The 22,594-nt window shown below is 36.7% G+C and overlaps 2 protein-coding genes across 4 annotated transcripts; both read left to right on the plus strand.

Annotated features, from left to right (window-relative positions):
• The first annotated feature begins 2,468 nt into the window (after nt 1-2,468).
• tspan36 (tetraspanin 36) lies at nt 2,469-5,600 on the plus strand. Its single transcript, XM_056773415.1, has 7 exons — nt 2,469-2,627; nt 3,652-3,843; nt 4,106-4,180; nt 4,260-4,355; nt 4,449-4,598; nt 4,727-4,810; nt 4,909-5,600. Exons 1-7 carry the CDS (start codon nt 2,568-2,570, stop codon nt 4,981-4,983), a joined length of 732 nt encoding a protein of 243 aa, XP_056629393.1. The 5' UTR covers nt 2,469-2,567; the 3' UTR covers nt 4,984-5,600.
• A 2,947-nt stretch (nt 5,601-8,547) lies between these two features.
• Nucleotides 8,548-22,226, plus strand: mapk4 (mitogen-activated protein kinase 4). Of its 3 annotated transcripts, none has more exons than XM_056729958.1 (7): nt 8,548-8,687; nt 10,113-10,192; nt 11,085-11,665; nt 15,865-16,009; nt 16,348-16,509; nt 17,613-17,814; nt 20,257-22,226. In XM_056729958.1, the coding sequence occupies exons 3-7, from the start codon at nt 11,123-11,125 to the stop codon at nt 21,200-21,202; spliced, it is 1,998 nt and encodes a 665-aa protein (XP_056585936.1). In that variant the 5' UTR covers nt 8,548-8,687; nt 10,113-10,192; nt 11,085-11,122; the 3' UTR covers nt 21,203-22,226. The 3 variants fall into 3 exon arrangements, with proteins under 3 accessions (XP_056585936.1, XP_056585935.1, XP_056585937.1); XM_056729957.1 differs by having other exon boundaries at nt 8,577-8,986; XM_056729959.1 differs by having other exon boundaries at nt 8,577-8,899.
• Nucleotides 22,227-22,594: the final 368 nt, after the last annotated feature.

Genomic DNA, 22,594 nt, shown 5'->3' on the forward strand with positions numbered 1-22,594 from the left:
TATTATTTATTGTCTATCAAAAAATTGAAGAAGTTATTTGCTGTGCTGTTCTACACTTGAGTAATTTTTGGATTTTGCACAATAATATGCTTTTGAAAGAATTGTTTGATCATAACCTGCGATTGCCTAGTGGCAGAAGACCATATTTAATATTACCAGGAAGAAAAAGTAAGAATACTTACCACATTATGCAACAAATAATGTCATTTTTAGTCTTCTAAAACACCCGTTTCATCAAACGATACCCTTAAAAATATTCATACTTAAAATAATATTAATATGTATGAAAATTCCAACTTGTTTTGAATATATTCATTTTATATCATTTGGTATAACACTTTCAGAGTTTTCAGGTGGGTTTGTTTGAGGCTCCATCGATTACCCATATTGCAATAAACAATGCATCAATCAAACAAACGAAAATAGCCTTAAATTACCTTTATCTAGAACATTAAAACCAAGGAATTACTTGAATGATGACTGCCAGTCCACTATCTTTCTTATCTATCTTGGCTGACAAATCACCTCGTATGACCCTTAACTGTTATGTTCGTTTGCATTTTATTTTGCTTTACTAATATTTTACTAACCTATCCTAACGTAACTTTAGCCTATATCGTCCAATTTTATTGCACTTATTTTGAGAGTAATTCCATATAACAATATGTAGGCTACATTCATTGTTAATAATACATAGTTGAGAGATTCAAGACATTTCTCAGCCATGCCATATTGGGCTGTTTCTAATTTCAGTGACAGACAACATAGGCAACATGTAATCGATTGATCGATACATATGTCGGAAGCAGTGTTGGGTGTAACTAGTTACTAAGTAATTAGTTACTGTAATTTAATTACTTTCCCCTTGAAAAGTAAAGTAAGGCATTACTCATATGTTTTCTGTAATTTAAATACAGTTACTTTTGATGTAATTAAACTAAATACTTTGTGAAATATATGCGTGTGCAATAGCGTAATTGGCATCAAAATTCAAAGTCTTACTTTAAAATCTGTGATTTAATGTATAATTCTCACATTTGTAATACTTTGGTCAGTTAATAATATAATTTGAATTTCAATTCAATTCAAGTTTATTTATATAGCGCTTTTCACAATGTGTATTGTTTCAAAGCAGCTTTACAGGGGCAAACAGGAAAAACAGAAAAGTTAAAACACAGCACAGTGCATGGTATTTATACAACGAGTAAGTTCATTCTAATAAATAACATCTAATTTCTAAATAAATAAATAAATAAATGAATGAATGCAGTCTCCCGGTGAGCAGGCCAACACTGCCCTGCTGTGGCGAGGAACCCAAACTCCAATGATTGATTAATTGAGAAAAAAACCTCGGGAGAAACCAGGCTCAACCGGGAGGGCCAGATCCCTTCTGACGTAGCTGCACTCAGACTGCTGACGTGTGGTTTAGGTTTAGCATTTAATACCAAATATTGTAACTTCAGCATTAATAAGACAAATAGTCCGTCTTTGCTCTTGGTTGGGGATGTAGTGGTCTGAGCTGGGATGGTCCGATGGTCATATTTCTCTTGGCAGCTGGTGGAATTGCCTTAGATGGAGCTGGGATGGTCAGTCAGTCTGCAGCTGTATCTGGTGTAATCTCAAATTGGGGATGGGCATCTGTCGGTCGTCTGGACATGGTGGAACTTCTTCCTACCTCGGGATGGGCATCCCGAGGCAGAGGCGGAAAGAGAATAAAGAGAATAGTTAGCGTAGCTGCTGTTCATTAACTATGCATTAAGTGAAAGCTTGGCTGAAAAGATGTGTCTTTAATCTAGATTTAAATTGGGAGAGTGTGTCTGACCCTCGAATAGTATCAGGAAGGCTATTCCAGAGTTTAGGTGCTACGTATGAGAAAGCTCGTCCACCTTTGGTGGATTTTGTTATTCTAGGTGTTGTCAAAAGTCCTAAATTTGAATGAATTCAATAAGCCATTTCATGTATATTCTTGAATCACTTAACTAATCAAGGTTGATGTAGGATATAGAAAGTAATAAGTAATGAGTAACTAAATACTTTTTGGAAGGAGTAATTTGGACAGTAATCTAATTACACTATTGAATATGTAATGAGTAACTAGTAATTAATTACTTTTTCAGAGTAACTTACCCAACACTGGTCGGAAGTAAACACTGTGATAGTCACATGGCTTCTGCCCAATGAGCATTTTAAGGCTACAACTAAAAACACGACCTAGATTCTTATAAAATTCTGGCACCTAAAATGAAATTACAAAAGCAATTTAAAGCAATCAATTTAATCAAAACACCATCATTGTTCCTATGAAATGAATGTGTGAAATTTAGTCGCACCTGTCCAATAATGTACACATTTTATTTCCTCGATAACACCTGCCAGCTGTTTAATCTAAATATGTCGGCGTTAGGACCTGGCGGGTTCAGCGATATGGGTTCAGCTATTGATGCGAGCACGAGCATGTGACTGTATGATCTGATTCACTTGAACAAACACGAGGAAGGAAAGCGTCACACTAACTAAGTGCTAGAAAAACATTCAACGTCGGACTCTCATCACTTCACCCCGCAGACATGGATTGTGGAATCATAACATCTAAAACCGTCCTCTTACTTCTCAGTTTAATATTTTGGGTGAGTTTTTTTAATAACATAACTCTAAATACAATCTCTGGTTTGTGACGTTGTATCATACGTAACGTTAGTCTTTTGCAATCACAGTAGTTGACGTGGATGTAATTTGACAGTAATTGATGTCATGATGCTTACTAACCTGTCCTGTTATAAGTCTTCAATGCGTGTGTTGAAGCGTATTTTTAGAAAGAAGGTCATTCGACAGATACGCAAGTTACTCACCCAGAGCTTCTTCCTCTCACTGCAAAATTAATTTTGATATTTCATTTAATTTGGCATGAATCATTTGTTTACTCTGTGTTACGCTTAAGAAGTCTTGCCATCCATGCCACAGGCTCAGTATCAAGATATTCAAACGTTTAATTCACACATAAGTAATATTAGATTGGATGCATTTGTCAAACCAAAACGAATATTATTGAAAATAAGTATTGTTGATAAATGCTCACATTGTTTGTGTCGTCATACATCAGGCTTAGCCATCATCAGCACCTGACTTGGCTTACTGCCTCCATTCATTACTGGCTTCAGTGGGCTCAAAGCATGTGCCAACATGTGATGCACATCTGTAGGGGTTTTTACGGGGATGAAGATTTTTTCCTAATGTTGTAAAACATTACAAAACAGTTAAACTGTGAAAACTTAAATATAATAGTATTTTAAGCTTGGGAAAGGAATGCTCTTATGACTCTTGAAATGACTGATTAGTTATCATGTGGAATGTCATCCCTTCAGGGTTTCCCTTGTGATTCTATGCTTTTGTTCAAGCCGTGGCACAAGACCAGAGTTTCAGGAAGGATTATGGGGCAGGAAAAGTTTACTCATGATCTCGTGACTGTACATTGTGACCGACTGCTGAGGAGTCTGATCATGTGCTATTTGCGAGAAATAACTATAACTTCAGTGCATACTTATGATGTTCCATTTTATGTCATCATGTGTCAGATTGTGAAGCTTAATTGAGAAACAGGGAAATCTAATCATATCTCAGTTTCACAGTTTTCCAATTTCCATTTTTTTCCAGGCTGCTGGAGTGGCCCTTGCCTATGTTGGCTCTTATGTGATAAAAAGCTACAAAAACTTTGAAGATTTTGTGGCTGATAGATACAATCTCATCCCTGCTGCCATTATCATCGGAGTGGCCGTGGTCATGTTTGTCATCGGAATCCTTGGCTGCTGTGCAACTTTGAAGGAGTCCAAAGTTGGTTTAGGCTTTGTAAGTGTGGATCTTTTATGGAGTAGCCTTTTAAAATTGTCTTGTCTAGTTATAAGTTGCTGTAACTTATCAAAGCACGTTCAAACTTATTTTTATAAGCTGAAGTTAAGAAATTTGCAACATTTAAAATAGTGACTTTAAATGACTTTTTAAACCAATTACTTTCACTACTTGCATTACTCTATTGTTTTGGAGTTTTTTTTTCATTTGTGGTATTTTGAAGACTTCCTGTATTCATCATATGCTCTGAATGTGCATTTAGTTCCTCCTTATCATCTTGTCAATCTTCGCTGCGGAAGTGACTGCTTTTGTGTTTGGCTTCATCTACAGAGGCAGAGTAAGTTCCTATTTGTTTACATTTATTCAAATAAAAGCGTTATGAAAGTGCCATTAGCATATTACCTTTTTGTTTACAGATTAAAGGAGATTTAGAAAAGTCGATGAGTGGTGTCTTCAAAAAGTATGATGGTCTGAACAGTGAAACTCAAGCAGTGGATTACTTGCAGACTCAGGTGAGTTGCATCACATAACTTCAATCACCGTTTGTCTGCTGAGGAAATGACGGCTTGTGACAAAGTACTAACTAATATTGTTTTACTTTGCAGCTGGAGTGCTGTGGAGTGCAGAACTACACAGATTGGACAGCCACACCGTGGTTTGGCCAACATAACAACTCCGTACCGCAATCCTGCTGTAAAGCCAATTCTACACAATGTAGTGGCCTACTCAGTCAACCAGAACTTTTGAACACACAGGTATGAGCAGTAGTATTGTTTTTGTGCATGAACACTCAGACGAACATCATAACAAGCATTTATATTATATTTGTTGTGCTGTGTGTTCTGCTTATTTAAACTTTTGCTATATTCGGTTCTTCTAAAAGGGATGTGAGTCTAAACTGGAGGAGATGCTTCAGGGTGTTCTTAGCTATGCAATGCTGGTCATCCTGGGATTTGCTATCATACAGGTACATCAGATCTAGGTTTAACGTCTTTATTGTTTTCTTGTTTTTTTCCTTCATAAGACATGGAATTAAAAAAATCTTCATGTTTTTCTCTTTCTCAGTTGTTTGGGATGTTCAGCATCTGTGTCATCACCTGTAGAAGCAGGAAGAATGACTACCAGCCTTTGTATGCGTGACCGTAAGATGAAGACTCCTCAATACCTCACTGTGACTGTCTGTGCACTCTCTATACTGTGCAGCTATACACAACCTTATCAGCACCATAGAGAACGAGATTTGAAGTGTGACAAAACTTAAAATATTTCACATTTAGGAAAGTAACATGTTTAATGCATTCAGTCTTCATGCAAATGCATCTTGAAGGCCTAAAGAGATGGGACAGGATTCAAAGGAGGCAGGAAATAACATTGAACATTTTGAGGGTTCTAAAAACTCTTAAGCGCCTCTTGTTTTTCGACTACTGTATAATAATAGACTTTAACAAATACTGTATCTCCACATGTTTTACGAAATATTTCTACAACAGAGCTTTGCCAAGTGTGTTATAGAATCTGCTTTAGGTCAAAATGTAGAGATGCACTTTTAAGGATTTTATGTTGTTTCTTTGTGTAGTATACACACCATGTTCGGTTCAGTATTACATTTTTTCTGCTGTCTAACTGACATTTGTCTTTATAGTAATTTACTGTTCATTTTGACTTGTCATATAGTATGCATAATATAGTCATGTATGTTTGTTATGCCCATAACAATGGTTCAGTTCAACAGAGGGAAAATAAATTGTGGAAATGAATTTTGAATGAATGATTTTCTTTTTTTTAAGATTTCTAAAATGCATGTTGGTAATTATCCTAAAGTGACCTTTTTATCAACACTAATTTTGTGCTTTCTGAGAAAATACGCATGGAAATTTAGATAAATTGAGTGCGTTGCCATTATCTGTCTTTTGCTGACACATTTGTGAAGATATCGCTGATGAAAGTATGCTGTGTCATTACTAGAAATGCCCCATTGACTCAAATCTAAATGTAAACAACATGTAAAACGCTCTTGCAGATGTTTCCAGAAAGCAGCTGATGAACACCTTTTATAATAGTGAATAAAAAAATATCTTGCCTTATAGTGCTGACAAAACATAACTATTTATTGCATCAGTAAGCAATTATATACTTATTTTGTACGCAAAACAATAATATAAAGTCGGATTAATGTGACCGTTGATCACTAATGTTGCTTCCTGTTCGTCCTTTTATATTAATGTAAAGACCATGTGCAATTTATCCATTAGATGGCGCTAAAAGTCCATTGAAGTTTTACCGGAGTATCGTTACGGTGAGTGAGTGGATGTTCAGAAATCTCATTCTTCAGATTAGACATTTGTTTTTTCTAAGTTAAAGGATAATAAAACGACTCATCCCCTGTAATACAGAAGTTAAATTTCTCCTTGAATAACAGTTTAGTTATAATTTTGCACCTCAAAAAACACTTTTTACCACCTTTTGAATTATAAGGTTCTATCAGCATTCTGAGCAGTTTTGAGATGTTGAGTTTTCAAGTTTTTGCATTACATTTGACTTTCTAAATTAAACACAATGAAACATAAACATCACATAGCCTAATGTGAATGAGTTGTCACAGAATAAGAATATGTGAAAAACTCAATTGTGACAAAAATGTAGGTCATAACTTCCAAGGTGACTAATTCTTTGTAGTTTTGCGTTGAATTTAAAAGTGGCCATCCAAACACTCTTCCTTGGTCGTTGGTTTTAGAAATGGGCATCATATCAAGAAATGTATACACTAGGCTGCAGAAATAACTTAAGCTAAAGAAAACAATAACATCTTCAGCACTTTCCACAGTTTTAACAATAAAACTCATACACTCTTAAAAATAAAGGTGCTTAAAAGGTCGTCACAGCGATCCCATAGAAAACAAATGTTTGGTTCCACAAAGAACACTTTTGTAAAACAGAAAGGTTCTTCAGATGTCAAAGGATCTCTATGGTTCTTTTCTCTCTATGGCATGGAAGAAACGTTTGGTGCACCTTTTTTAAGAGTGTAGGTCACTCAAACTGAGAGCTGACTCGGGTGTTTGGACAGAGGAAATTCTGACCAGCTCATCTTTTATCTCATTTTCTACTTTTGCTGTGGACTCCACAGAGCAGTAATCTGACCCTGGTGTGGATGAAGCATTTGGAGGACAGCCAAACACGCCATCTCTCCAGCTGAGGAATCCAAAGATACTGCATCTCAGCACTGTCAGATCCATGGTGCTCATATTATTTCCAGAAACTGCTGTACATTCTGTTTGTGTTGGTTTAGATTTTGGGCATTTATCAACTAGGAGATTAAGTTTATTAACAGAATGAGTATGAAAGGATTGAGCGGGTGTTCGAGCACAGGAGAGAAACAAAACTAGGACACATAGGCCTACTGGTATTATTATTTCATACAGAATGAGACTAAATTAGACCACCCGCAATCCGACTGAATGGACAAATGCTCTGATATACGTCATCATTTGTTGCATGTGTCCAATCATTAATCGTCGGTTAGAAATAAAACAAAAGGATTAAAAAAAGTATTGTTATATTAGACAAAATGATGCATTTACATTTGCCCGGAGCTTCTTTTAAATCATGTTGTTATGTGACATTTGCCTTTTATTAGTTTTCCACAGTGTTGGGTAAGTTACTCTGAAAAAGTAATTAATTACTAGTTACTCATTACATGTTCAATAGTGTAATTAGATTACTGTCCAAATTGCTCTGTCCAAAAAGTATTTAGTTACTCATTACTTATTACTTTCTATATCCTACATCGACCTTGATAAGTTAAGTGATTCAAGGATAGACATGAAACGGCTTATTTAATTCATTCAAATAAATAATATTATTAACTGAGCAAAGTATTACAAATGTGAGAATTATACATTATACAGATTTTAAAGTAAGACTTTGAATTTTGATGTCAATTACACTATTGCACACGCATATATTTCACAAAGTATTTAGTTTAAGTACATCAAAAGTAACTGTAATTAAATTACAGAAAACATATGAGTAATCCCTTACTTTACTTTTTCAAGGGAAAAGTAATTAAAATACAGTAACTAATGACTTAGTAACCAGTAACACCCAACACTGGTTTTCCATTATGTTGGCACATATTGGCATTTTCATTTGCCCTTAATTTGTCTCCAATGAATATTTGGGAATTTAACGGTAGTTAAAATATGTTTCCTTTGATTAACTGTATTGATAATGTTTGGATTTAGAAACTAATGTTCAACAAAAACTTTGTTATAAACCTCTTCAGAGGACGTTAACGCTGGTCCAGAAGAACTTCCGTTTCAGTTATCTACACAAATGCTTAAACAAAATATAATCAACAAAATATTTGTTAAAAGTTAAATAAATATCTTGAAGATTAAACTATATACGTAAGATTAAAAAATACTACTTATAAATAAATAAGGGAAAGTGAAAGTGCTTCTGGACCAGTGTTTACAAGGTAAAGTGTTTAATACCTTGTTTTACAAACATAAGTGTTTACTAATCAACTTTATGACAATCAGGATAACACAGATTTCACAAGACTGTCATCTGTTCTGTGTTTATGTCCTAAACCCACATTACTTATGTCCGTCTGCGGAGTAAAGCACTTCACATGTCAAACACAGTGCGCACGAGGGTCCACAGGAGCGCGCAGGTGTCCGGATCACCGTTCGATTGACTGGTGCGCGCGTGACGTCACGAAGGGGGCACCAGCGAGTTTGGCCAAAGAAAAGCTTGTAGATCCATATAGTGGAAGAGGGACATGCAAAGCAAATGCTTCGTAAAACGTCAGATCGGCGTGTTTCCCGGTGACACTACCGCGGGTAAGATATAATGTTTTTCTATATGATAAGAGATCCGGATCATTCTGAACGGCAGAGGACTGATACAATACAACCCATGGCTACCGGACTGCACCAGTGCCAAGATTGAGCAACAAACTCCCAACTACGAAAGCATCACTTCCCCATAGGAAAACTCCTCGTCGCTCTTTTTCCTAAACAAAGAGAGGAGCCGCTGACAAAGGCAGGCGACGGTAGAGATCCGGGAGCATCGCTGCTGCCTTTGTAGTTTCTCCGTGGATGGGCCGGAAGATAAGATGATACTGTTGTCCAAATCTAACGTAACACTTCATGCCTTTTTAAGACTCTTGGGTCACTTCTGAATAGACTTGCGAGTAAAAAAGCTCATCGCTCACTGGAGTGTATCCGTCAATTTCAGGATCAAACACAGGCGTTACTGTGTTGCCGCAAAAGGCGAATGAATGCAGCGCTGCCTATTGTGTGCTCGTGTGGACCAACAGTCTTATTTGTGCTTTCTTGCTTTAATTTGCATGCTTAACAAGTTTAGCAATATTTGTCATTATTTTTTGTAAGCAAATAACGTACTGGGTTTTGTATTTATAAGGTATTGGACTATAACCGTAGGTACCGTATATCCAGTGTAGGATGTACCTGTAAGTCAGTGTATTTCGATGCAACGTTCAACAACAAATAGCATCAGCTTGCACGGTCAGCGCCATAGTCATATGCATTATTTATAAAGTTTTGCTCACCCAATAGTCTGGTCGAGAGTAGATTCTCTTGCTTGATGGAGATCCATTTAAATGGGAAAAAACTGGATGAAGTGGAGACTAATGCATAGCCTATACCTGGGCTGGAAAACGAAACTGTTTGAGAGAAATAAGGATGTTCAATCTAATGCTTAACTATCTCTACTAAATCTCTGTTAAAAAATGTTTTAGTTAAAGGGATAGTTCATCCCAAAATGAAAATTCTGTCATCATTTACACGCCCTCTTGTCATTTGTAAGACTTTCTTCTGCAGAACACATAAGACAATATTTTGAAGAATGTTTGCAGCCGGTGGTACCCATTAACTAGCATTGGTTTTGCGTCTATATGTAATCGAAGTCAAAGGGTGACTCAGTTGTTTGGTTACCAACATTCTTCAAAATATCTTCTTTTGCGTTCACGCTGATTTCACATGACAAGAGGGTGAGTAAATCACAGAATTTTCATTTTTGGTGAAGTATTCCTTTAAGACTGTGTTTTTTGCGTTCAGACTGTATTAAATCTTAAATTAATACACTTATGTGCTCTTTTGCATATTAACAAAAACCTTAAAGTGTTCTAAAAACTGATTTGATGGCAGTTTTGCTTGTAAATTTTGCTTGTAAAATTTCTGTTATCATGGTTGAGCTCAGTCAGTATATCTCATTTTCTCCCTCTCTCTCATTTTTTTTCTCAGCTTCAGGGAATGTATGAGAAGCATGACAGATAACTACATGAGGAGCATGAAGGGTTCGGGACATCCTGAAGCCAGAGACGGCAAGTGAAGACTCATAGATTCCACATGTCAAAGTGCTGTTAAAATCACAGAGCATCTCCAGGTCCAACCTGATCTCATGGGAATCCGTGATTTTTAGGGGTAGAGATACAAGCTGGGTGACTGTTTCGGCGCGTTTACTATATACAGTATCCGTGCAGCAGGCACTGGCTGACTGTGGAATGTTGCCATGGAAACACTCGCCCTGTACTATGGTGGTGAGATTCCACCCAGTGCTGTGCCCCCATTGCTTTGACAGGCTGTTCGCAATAGTAAATTAAGTTCACACCGCTGCTGCTGTAATCCTTATAAAACAAGTAGTTCCACTTCCAGTTGCTGACTGCTTAATAGTTTATGATTTATTTGCGATAAACAAGAACCACAGTACAACCTTATCACTGAGATGCTATTTGTATCACCGCACATTGTTTGCTTGTCAGAGACGGTCATCGAGCTAATAGATGATGCCCTTTTATTTGCGTAACAGCACCTTTCAGCCATGACTATATTCACAATAAAGCACAGCCTTCCACACCTAAATAAAGGGAGAGTTCAATCTCATCTCATTCTAGACCTGTATGACTTTCTTTCTTCTTGAGAACACAAAAGAAGATATTTAGAAGAATGCTGCCAATCAAACTACATCGAGCACCTTTGACTTCCATTGAAAGACATTTTTCATAATATCCTCTTTTGTGTTACACAGAAGAAAGTCATATATTTTTGGATGACCCGTCCCTTAAGAGGTCACCGTGTGTGGCATATCAGAACATTTTTATGTAAGGAATTATGTAATTATTCCACATTTTAGTGTATAAATAACTCTAGTTGAATATTATATTACAGTAGTCACGGCATTAATAAGTCACTTGTCACTTTCCACACTCTTTGCAGCCTCTCACAGGCAATGCCCAACCGCCCCTCTCTAAGCAATGGCCTGGCAGAGCACCTCACCATTCAGATATGGCTTTGACCTGGGAGGACATTACCAGGATCTGCGTCCTCTGGGCACTGGAGCATCAGGTCTGGTCCTCTCTGCTCTGGACAGGCGCAGCGGCTTGCGCGTGGCGGTGAAGAAGCTGGAAATGCGAGATGCAGTTAGCGTAAAGCACGCTTTTAGAGAGGTGAAGATCACCCGCCACCTACAGCATGAGAATGTGGTCAGGGTATACGATGTTTTAGGGCCATCCGGGAATCCCTTGCAAAGCGACTTGTCCCATGTGCAAGCGATATACATCGTGCAAGAGTGTATGGAAACCGATCTGGCACGGTTACTAGAGTTAGGGCCGTTGCCAGCGGAACATGCCACCCTGCTTTTTTATCAGCTTCTCCGAGGGCTCAAGTTCATCCACTCGGCCAACGTGCTGCACCGAGACCTGAAGCCAGCGAACATCTTTATCAACACTGAACAACTTCTGCTTAAGATCGGGGACTTCGGCCTGGCTCGCATTGTCGACCCACATTACTCACACAAGGTAGGAGGCACTATAGGAGGCAGCGCTTAACTGCTTGTGGTACATACTGCTTTGGTCACTAGAAAGAATAGTGGACATTCTTTTACAGTTTTCTTAAAGGGTAAATATTACAGTGTCCTTAAAATTTCACGCAGTGTGTAATGTTGCTGTGTGTGAATGTATGCAGTCTGTAAGCAAGTTGTAAAGCCGAAAGTGAACGAATTACAAAGTTATCGGCTTGAAAAAAAAGGAGTCGATTCTGAATCACAAGAACAAGTTGTATGTCGTTCTAATTTCAGTTCCAGGTCAGATTTGTTTCGCTCTGTGAAATGCCTACGTTACATTTGCGACGCTGTAGGCGGTTGACTAATCACAGCAGAATAGACCATCTGACCAATCAGATCAAAGTAGGCTGACAGAAAGGAGGGGATTAGACAGACCGAATCATTTGAGAGTCAGTCAAAAAGTGAGGTAATAATAACCGCCTATTATTAGAAAATGAAAGCGTTATTACACCTTGTATGTATGTAACCTTATTGTTTAACACTCTATATACCAAAGTAGGACCTTGAAAATCACAAAATATTTTTTGTCTTTTTGAAGTTTGGTGTAATGTACTATCATGGTATGTAGGATTATATAAAATATGAATAGTACATTATAAAACATGTGTGAGTTAGTTTGTGAATTTGTGATTAACCTTTTTCTACATAAAGTTATCCTACATACTCCAAAGAACATTCTGCGAAAATATAACTTTGATATCTTTAATACTAACTAAGACTGTCTCAGATTGAAATGAATGGTTAAAATCATTTCTAAATGGTAAAAAATGTGAGACTTTATCCTGGTTTTCATGTTTTAAAAGCATTTTTGTAATCGTTGCTTCACATAGAATAGAACTGAAAAACAGGTCATACAATTATGTTCATTTTTGGAAACTATTAGATCTAAGTTTAAGCCTTGCTGTAACTACAAGCTTTCATTGTGGTTCACTCTGCAGTTCCAGTCTGGCCGTTATTAATAGAAAAGCATTGTCAGTTATCATGTGCTTTAGGCAGTTAAGCTAAAGGGATAGTTCACCCTTTCATTATTAACTCACACTGTTTGTCATTTCAATCCTGTATGACTTTCTTTCTTCCGCAGAACACAAAAGAGGATATTTTGAAGAATGTTGGTATTCAAACAACGGCAGTTCCCATTCTCTTCACAAAACAAGTGCAAGTTAATGGATTGCACCATTGTTTGGAGTAAATAATGACATATTTGGGTGAACTATCTCTTTAATGACATTCCTATATTTATTAGTGTGCTGCTCCATCATAAACACAACTTTTTTAAAACAATTATTTTATATTTTATACTTTCAGTGGATCCTTTTCACTTACATAGTCCTCGCTGTCGTTAGCTTAGGGAGCTTTAGTTTAAAATGGTTTTGTCAAAGTTTTTATGTTATTGCACATTCGGGGATAGACATATTTTTTAATACGTTGTTGGCTGGATTTTTAATGTTGTTTTTATTTTAAACTATTCTGCACTTTCGGCATAAAATTATCTACGCTTTCAATTCCAGCTTATTTCCGTATTTTGTTTTTGTTTCAAATGCAGCACTTAAAACCTATTAGGCCTATATAAATATCATATAAATAGTATGGGGTCAATACAGTTTAGCTAGTGTTTTGTTTATATAATTATTTCTTACCGTTTGATACAGGTTACCCTACTAATACATTGATAACTGTAATCTATGCAGTCTTTGTCTATAGTTACTTTATCCCCATGTAGAAGTTTTATACTTTTGACATTATAACCTATAGAGTTACACAATAATTATGAACAATTCCCTCGATGTTATGGGATCTGAAAGAATAATGTGGCACTTTGATGTGTCTTTTGTGCTTCTGTATTATTTAGCAGAGCACAGAGTGTAACACAAGCAGACTGGGAGGACAACCCTGAATGGGGAGCATTGTGTGAGATAGGACAAGGTGGAGTGGATAAATAGAGAAGAAGGGTAGACGGACAATTTGGTGGGAGACGCTCAAAAAATACCTTACCCATATAATCGCTTTGCATATTTGGTAGAGCACAGCTTTATGATTTTTAAAAGCCATGAGCGTATTTAATTTGACAGTCTTAAAGGGATAGTTCCGCAAAAATAAAAAGATCATCAAAAGATATTTAGAGAAATGTCTCATTAGTTTTGTGTCCAATGTAAGTCAATTAGGGACAATATTGTTCAATTACCAACATTTTTCAAAATATCTTTAATTCTTTCATTCTATTATACAGGTTTGAGGGTGAGTAAATGACAGAATTTTCATTTTTGGTTGAACTATCCCTTTAAGAGTCATTTGTGTGTATCTCTATAAATGTCAGTCCATTTGCTTTAATGAAATGGAGCAGTAGTTCTTTCACCCATTAACTTAGTGGCCGTGACTCTGACTAGCAGTGAGAGCGTCTGTTCCCCTCTCAGCATGGAGGGAACATTCAGTTCCCAAATAGAGGAACGCAGATAAGTGGATTCACAGCAGCATCTGGATCCACTAATGCTAACTATACAGGCAGGAAGATGAAGAGGATAGATATTGTGATTCTTCAATAATAATGGACATTAAACTTCATGTATAATTTAAATTAGGAGTTAGCTAAGTTTAGGACAGCTGAATTTGATACTCTCTGTTAGTTTGTGTGTGTGTGTCGCAAAAGAAAGTCAAACAGGTTGAAATGACATGAGAACATGATGGCAGAACACAATTTTAGGATGAACTATTTCTGGAAAGGATCTGTTTGTTTCAGTGTGCGTTTATGCACTTGTACAGTAACATCACAAACATAATTTGTCAACAAGCCTGATGGTTTTCCTCAATGTGCTTGTGAAGCACTTTAAAGGTGCGAGTGAATCAACTCCAGCGGGAACATAAAGGCTTCGTGCAAGCAGGACACTGTGCATAAATATCATTTTTGTTTGTGTCACCATCACTCTTCAGATCCACCTCCCGAGGCAGCCTGCTTAAATCTCACAAATAATTCAGTAGCTGACCTCAGGGGGAAAGTGGGAGGTGAGAAAGAAGAGAGAGATGGCAGGAAGGATGAACTGAAGGAGATTGCAGGAAGGGGGTATCATGGGAAATCATGAGGATTAAGTCAGCTGTTTATGATCAAACATTATACCGAGTCCTTTCTTTTTGGAGGAAAATGGGTGGTTATATTTTTATGGCTGTAGTTTATTTGTGTATTTGGTACAATATTCAACAATGTAGTAGTTTATACAGTTTGTAGTAATAGTTTTCAAATGTAAATAATTTTGTCAGGAATATATCTGTTTGGTAAGGGGGTCTGTAACAATTATCTGAATGAAAGGAACAGTTTACCCGAAATTTATTCATTTCCTCACAATTCGTTCCATTTATACATTTCTTAGTTCTGTTAAAAACAAAATAAGATATTTTGAAGAATGTACAGTTTGGTGCACTGTATTAGTTTGGTAGTCTTTGGTGCCCCAGAACTGTTTGGTTACAAATTTTCTTCCAAATTGCATTCAGCAGAACAACAAAATTTGTACAGGTTTGAAACAACGTAAGGGTCAGTAAATGATGTCTGGGTGAACTATCACTTTAAATCATTCTAGTGAAATATGTATTGATTATCTTGGCCTAAACAGATCCTCTAGATCTTTTCTCAAGATCCTCTATAATAAGATATAAGAAGGAAATTGTAAGGAAATTAATACATTTTGGGAAAACTATTCCTTTAATTCAGATAATTGTTATAGGCCCCCCTTAGCAAATAGATATATTAGTTTTCTTTTATTGCACTTACGCTTTTTGTTGTCCTCATGTTGTTCCAATTGCTTCCATTGTTTCCCTCATCTGTAAGTTGCTTTGGATAAAGCGTCTGCTAAATGACTAAATGTAAAATATATTGCGTTACAGTTGCTGTCAACCTCACAGCTATTACAAATCCCATATGGTGATGGTGTAAAGCATCTGTTAACTTTGAATCAACAATCTAAAAACAGATTTAATCACCAGAATAAAAAGACATCAAAATATTAGTCAGACGAAGGAAAGATTTTCATCATCCAAAAAATAATTTTCTCATTTGAATTTAAGTGACTTCTCATTCTTCACCGGGAGGGATCATTTTACTGAACATCAACCCTCTCTAATTGTTTTTTTAATAGAATCTTATACAAACTGCCATGTGTCTGCACTCAGGGATACCTCTCAGAGGGAATGGTAACGAAATGGTATCGTTCACCACGACTGCTGCTCTCTCCAAACAACTACACAAAAGCGATAGATATGTGGGCCGCAGGCTGCATTCTAGCTGAGATGCTAACAGGACACATGCTGTTCGCAGGTAAATCTTACAGTAAACTCACTGACCTGTCTATGAGTCTTCCTGTTGCTCTTTTGGTTTCTATAGATCTTAAGTTCAGACACAAAAATGCTCTGTGTTATAGCGCCCTCTTGTGGCTATGCTTAGCACCATAGTAAGTGAGGTTCAGACCAAACGAACCAATCAAAGCTCACATTAGGGCTGATTACATACAGTGACCATTTACAACTCAGCAGTCTTAGAGCTGGGCAGAGCTGATGAATCATTTCTAAATTCCCTTTTCATTGATTATGCTGATCATTTAATTTAGTTATAATATAAAAATGCTCTTTATGCCTCTGTTTGTGTTTGTCTGGAAGGGGCTCATGAGCTGGAGCAGATGCAGCTGATTTTGGACACTGTGCCTGTGATGAGGGAGGAGGACAGACAGGAACTGCTCAAAGTCATGCCTTCTATGGTCAGTAAAGGATGGAAGGTCAGGAGGTCACTGCGGGACCTCCTGCCAGAGTTTGAGGCGACAGGTGAGGAGACAGTTCAAACTGACTATGGAGTTGTCTTTGTGTAGTGAGATACTGGTATAACCACATCAAAATAGTTTTAGCTTAGTTTAGACTATTTAAATTATTTTAATCATATTTGTCACATACATAGAGTATGGAGTGAAACGTAATTTTTTTTGGCATGTGATGGCATTAAAAAATACAATATATTGGGGTAATATACATGTATTATTTTAAAATAAATTACTCAATTTTACTTTAAAATAATTAAATAAAGATATTTCTTTTATCTAGACTTAAATATGCCAGGCCAGAAAATGTTCTGATTATTTTTTCCTGTTCTTTCTTTTATTTTGATTGTATTGTTCGGTCACAATTAATTTTAAGGTCCAATTCTCGGTATTAATAAACCTTTAACTATGACTTTTGCCTCAGTAAACTACTTATTTATTCCTTATAATAGTTAGTAAAGTAGTTTTCAGGTTTAGGTATTAGGTAGGATTAGGGAAGTAGAATATGGTGATGTTGAATATGTGCTTTATTAAGTACTAATAAACAGCCAATATGCTAAAAATAGGCATCTAATAAGCAACTAATAGTGAGAATTGGTCCCTAATCTAAAGTGTTACCTATTGTTCTTTACAATTGTGTTCTTTAGCATTTGAATCAGTTTTAATGCTTAAAACCTTAGATAGGGTGACCACATGTGCTTTTTCCTGGGACACGTTCTGCCCAGGACTTGGACTGCATCCTCCGGAGGTCACATTTGTGGATCGCAAACAATCATCGAGGTTTATTATGTCAGGTTTTATTTCAGGAAAGCAACTGTTACATTTCAAGGTAAGAATGAAACTAAAAGGTTACGTATTAAGAGAAATAAATGTTGATTTTATGTTTTTTTAACTGAAATGAGACAAGCTCGATGAAGCTGTCAACAAATGTGACTTCCGGAGGATGCAGCCCAAAACCCTGTGCAGGACGCATCGTGGAAAAAATGCCACGTACGGTCAGCCTATTCTTAGACTGTGCACTGAAATAAATAATGCAGTACAAATAGAATAAGTAAGGTAAAATAAAAATAAAATGTGTAACAGGGATTTATTAAACATCATTGTGCATTTCAGCCATTGATTTCCTGGAACGCATCCTCACCTTTAATCCCATGGACCGGCTGACAGCAGAAGCAGCTCTGGCTCATCCATACCTGCAGAAATACTCCTGTCCTCAAGACGAGCCCATATCCCTTCAGCCTTTCCACATAGAGGACGAGTTAGAGGCCAGTACAGTCACAGAACACGGCAGTGAGCTCAGCTCCCACTGGGACAGGTACTGCACAACACATCTGACACGGAGCACTCCGGACTCTCTCACCCTTACAGTTGAATGCTTTTCTATCTGGATGACTGAAACTTGTGATTTGACAGTTCTGGGTCTCAAAACAACAACATTAAACTTGGACTATTTGGTTAATAAATTAAATGTCAAATAAAAGGTCAAATAAACTGCTACCACATTCCTGCACTGGCATACTAAAAAGCCTGAAAGAGAATCATTTTTACAAAAAAGTTTTGAAATGAAAGGTGGTTTATGATGACATTTATGCCTACCCATTGAAGTGCTTTATTTATCATTTACCTTCATACAGAAGTTCTGGAACTTATCGCCGCTTTCTTTGGAAAGGCCCTCCTAAGAGGCCATATGACTGACTGGTAAAGCAACCAATCACGTTTAGTTTTGTGCCGCGTCATGTTTAGAGGCGTGAAAATGTCCCAGCAGTAACAGGCCGATGTACATTCATGAACGTGAAGTTAACAGAAACAACAATGATATAAGTTTATGCCATACTTGAGTGTTTAGTCGATCATGATGAATTCTTATATTCATATTCAACCAATCAGATGACGACTTTGAACGTGCGGAAGTGTTTCCAGAAAAGTGCGCCATATGCATGAGTCGTTCAGCCAACAGATTGTGGGCGTGTTGTCAAATGTTGTCAAAAGACTAACAAAGATCTCACATTGGATATCAAATATTCAATGTAATCTGTTCATACATATATATACTTGCTGTCCTAGCGATACATGATTTAACCAATAGATGCATTGTATAATATGCATTTCTTCTTTAAAGTTTGTTAATATATGACGGAACTCATTTTGGATCGACAGTTGAAATGACACAGCAGGCCATCAGCATATTACAACATACAAAATAAACGTGGAAAAGGAAAATAACAATTTCAAGACATTAAAGTTACAATTGCTGTGATTTTTTTTTTTTGAGTCACGGTAAAAGCTATTTCCACAGACTGGGACTGAAATGCAGAGGGCTCTCCTGGTGACATAGAAGGCTGTTTAAAAATAGAAAGATATCAGATCCTTGCGTAATTGAATCTCGCAGCTGACTGTGTGACAACTTAATAACAATGTCATTGTAGTCCTCTGTGGGGCCATATGAGCAGAATATCTTCCATGACAGATCACAGCAACCAGAGTGAGGTGAACAAACCTGTTAGCTCCAACAAAGGTCAAGGGAAGAGAAACTGACATTTGACTTCTAAAGGTCATTTTTTTTTACATCTGTCCTAAACGGAATCGTTCACCCCAAAATAAATATTCTCCTATAATTTACTCACCCCAATGACATTCTAGAGGCAGGTCATTGACTTTAAATCTCATTGGTTCATGCTTTTCTCATTGTAATACTGTATGTGACAAGTGTTTCGTCAAGTTAGAAACAATTTGATTTACCAACAGTGCCTCCAAGTGTTCAGATTTGTTTTTTAGATTTCAATTTGGCTAAATAAGCTAAAAATATATATAATATTTTCTCCATCAAACCTAGAACATGGCAACACTTTACAATGTGGTTGTATCTGTTAACATCAGATAATTTATTAACTATCATTAACTAACAATTAATAATTTTATGAATCAATGAATTTAATTTATTCATCAAAGTTTGTTGTTTTCAGGATTTTCTAATGCTGTTTAGTTAATGCACATGAACTTACATGAGGAACTTTATTTGTATATGTGTCCTGTGGTGTGACAACAAACATTTAGAAAACGAACAATGAAGATCGTATCTCTTATGGTATTGTATATTATATACTATACTATATTTTGTTATTAATATGTATATATATATAGATGTATTATTAATTATTTTGCTACGTCACAGTATGGTATATTTGTAAACTAACCATTTGTGTTAACTAACATTAACAAAGATTAAATAATAATGTTAAATAATAAATTGACTTATGTTAACAAATACAACCTTATTGTAAAGTGTCATTTTTATTATGTGAATGATGCATTTTAATTTAAAATGATTAGTTTGTGTATGTAAACGTACTTAGTTTAAATACCTGGTAAGACATAAGAGTAATATTTCAGTAAACTATCATTCTTAAAACTACATTTTAGAAATATACATCATTTTATTACCACATAAATTCATGTTCACTAAACTAAATGTTAAAAATTACTGCACTTGAAAGGTATATTTATGGGAGCATTCCAGAGGGATTAAAGAAGAAATGCAAAGCACCCTTTATAAATTTTCTTCTGTACAAAACTGCATTATTTAAGCTGTCTGTGGCCTTTTTATTGGTGGGAATGATTTTTTTAGGAGGATAAACTTTATGGTTACATTACCAACGTAAATCCTGTGGATGGATTTTTCTCTGTGTGAACCAGTTGCACATGTTTGCTTTTAGTAAATACGCACAGGTTTAAACTTTGAATTTCATGTCTGTTACAGGTACGATGAAAGTCTCTCATCAGAGATTTGCTGGCAGCGGCAGGAGCAGTGCGGATGCATGCAGAGTGACTCCGAGCTCGGAGAGGCGGATGAAGAGGTTCAAAGAGATCCAAGAGCAAGTTCCACAGCCGTCCCGGAGGAGGCTCAGGTAGACCCTCGCAAATACTCCCACAGCAGCTCGGCAGAGCGCTTCCTGGAACAGTCCCACTCGTCTCTGGACCGGGTCTGCGGTCAATTCATGGAGCTGGACTGCGGTCGCTCCTGCGACTACAAGGTGGGCTCTCCCTCCTACCTGGATAAGATCACGTGGCGTGAGGGGAAACCACAGCATTATTCTGAACCTAGATTAATACTTGACTTGTCGAACTGGAGACATAACCGAGGGGGAGGTGGGGAAAAGCTTGTCCCTGAACCAGGAGATTTATTTCAGGAGATCTCACGGTGGGTGGAGAGCGCACAGTCGGGCCTCTACTCGCCCGGTTCTCCTCAAGAGCCGCTCGCCTCCCCGTGTTCACCTCCACAACCCCTCTCCCCTACAATGCTCCCTCATTTTCAAATGCAAATCCGAACACCTTTACAACTACAGGAGGAGAGCAGGAGGAGCCCTAACCCGTTCTTCTCCTCTCCGCCATCTCTGCAGCCTTCCTCCCCTTCCTCTCCTCATCTCGGTTCAGCTGATTATCCATCTTCCTCTGTTTGTTGTCAAAATAACGAAGAGCCCTCGCAGATGCGGCCTTTGAAAGAGGAACATTTTGACCTGGATGTGTTTATATCTCAAGCTCTAAGGCTGTGTGGTCAGACTGATGTTCAGTCGGAGAACTCGGAAGCTCCTAAAGAGGACAATAATAGTTGTGTTTATGACATCACAGACCACAGGCCGTCCAGAACACAAACTCCAACTCCTGAGATGGTCAACCCTCCAGGGTGTCATAAAGAGCACTGGTAGAACAATGCAGAGACCTTTGACCTTTTTTGAATGATTCTCTATCTTTAAATTCGTTTTAAGGTGGTATAAATGATTGAATGTGACCGTAACACTTTACAATATAGTTGTATGTTAACATTATTTAATGCAGGGTTTTTAAACGTTTTAATGCCAAGGACCCCCAAATATGAAGAACCTTCTGAGAGGTACCCCTCTTTTTAAAAATACCTATCATTTTTTTTATAAAGATGCATTGAAACTAAATATCTTTGAAAAGAATTTCACATTTTTTGCCTTCTTTTCTGAGGACATCTTAGAACATTCTGGAGGCCCCCTGGGGCTCTCCAGACCCCATTTTGAAAACCCTTGTTTAATGCACTTACAGACTAACATTAACATCTCATCTACAGCATTTATTTCATTTCTCTTCATCATCATTTCAACATTTACGAACACATTTTTAAAATCAAATTTTATTACTGTTCACATCAGTTAATGCACCATGAACTAACATGAACAACTGTGTGTGGCATTAACTAACGTTGTTAGATGCTTACAAAACTATATTGCTTATTGTTAGTTCATGTTAGTTAATGCAATTAATAATGTTAACAAATACGATAGAGAACCTGATTTTTTGTTTTGAGGATGCTTTCTTTCGATTGGCACTCAGGTTCTGTATTCCATTAGATGTTGATATAAAATCTTTATTTCTGAGGTAACATATTACCGTATGAGGATCCACGGCACAAAAAAAAGCTTCATTTAACTTAAAAATACTACCTAACTAAATGAATTTGATGCAAACTCATGTTAGCTAATCTTTTTAAGTTACATTTTAAGATAACCAGGTAATTTTTTTTTAAGTTGAACCACCGACATCTGAAATTTCTCGTAGAATTTGTGAAAAACAATGTATTTGCTCCTAAAAGCCTTTTATGAAATGATTATTCTTTGTGCAACACCAGAGAGAAAGCTTGGATTTTTCTGTGGTCACTTTGAATGTTGTCATTGAATGTTTGTAAAACATAAATGATGTCTTTAATTCAGATGTTTGTGTCTTTTCAATTTAAAACTACACTATACATTAAAAAGAGTGAAAAAAATATTTTTTCACCAAGCTCTACATATAAAAAGGTACTAATGTTGAATAGGTGTAAAATGTCACACATTCAATTTTTTTCAAACGATAAATTCCGTTAATTTTAATAATTGTTTTAGTTGAATTGTAAAACCTAGAAAACCCCAAAATACTAAGTGCATATTTAAAGCTAAAGTGTCAAAATTTCTATGATTAAAGACAAAAGGCTTTGAGTGTTTTGTCACAAAAATTGAATAAACACTCAAACAGAAAGTTCCACCCTAAACTCACACCACTGTGGCCATTTTGGACTGACTGAGATACACAAATAG

Source organism: Triplophysa dalaica, chromosome 18 (genome assembly GCF_015846415.1).
Source record: "Triplophysa dalaica isolate WHDGS20190420 chromosome 18, ASM1584641v1, whole genome shotgun sequence".
NCBI classification, from domain to species: domain Eukaryota; kingdom Metazoa; phylum Chordata; class Actinopteri; order Cypriniformes; family Nemacheilidae; genus Triplophysa; species Triplophysa dalaica.

Coding starts and splice junctions, on each gene's coding strand:
- tspan36 (XM_056773415.1), top strand. CDS start 2,568: ATGGATTGTGGAATCATAACATCTAAAACCGTCCTCTTACTTCTCAGT. Junction 2,628..3,651: donor TTCTCAGTTTAATATTTTGG/GTGAGTTTTTTT, acceptor ATTTTTTTCCAG/GCTGCTGGAGTGGCCCTTGC. Junction 4,811..4,908: donor TGGGATTTGCTATCATACAG/GTACATCAGATC, acceptor TCTCTTTCTCAG/TTGTTTGGGATGTTCAGCAT.
- mapk4 (XM_056729958.1), top strand. CDS start 11,123: ATGGCCTGGCAGAGCACCTCACCATTCAGATATGGCTTTGACCTGGGA. Junction 11,666..15,864: donor ACCCACATTACTCACACAAG/GTAGGAGGCACT, acceptor GTCTGCACTCAG/GGATACCTCTCAGAGGGAAT. Junction 16,010..16,347: donor AGGACACATGCTGTTCGCAG/GTAAATCTTACA, acceptor TTTGTCTGGAAG/GGGCTCATGAGCTGGAGCAG.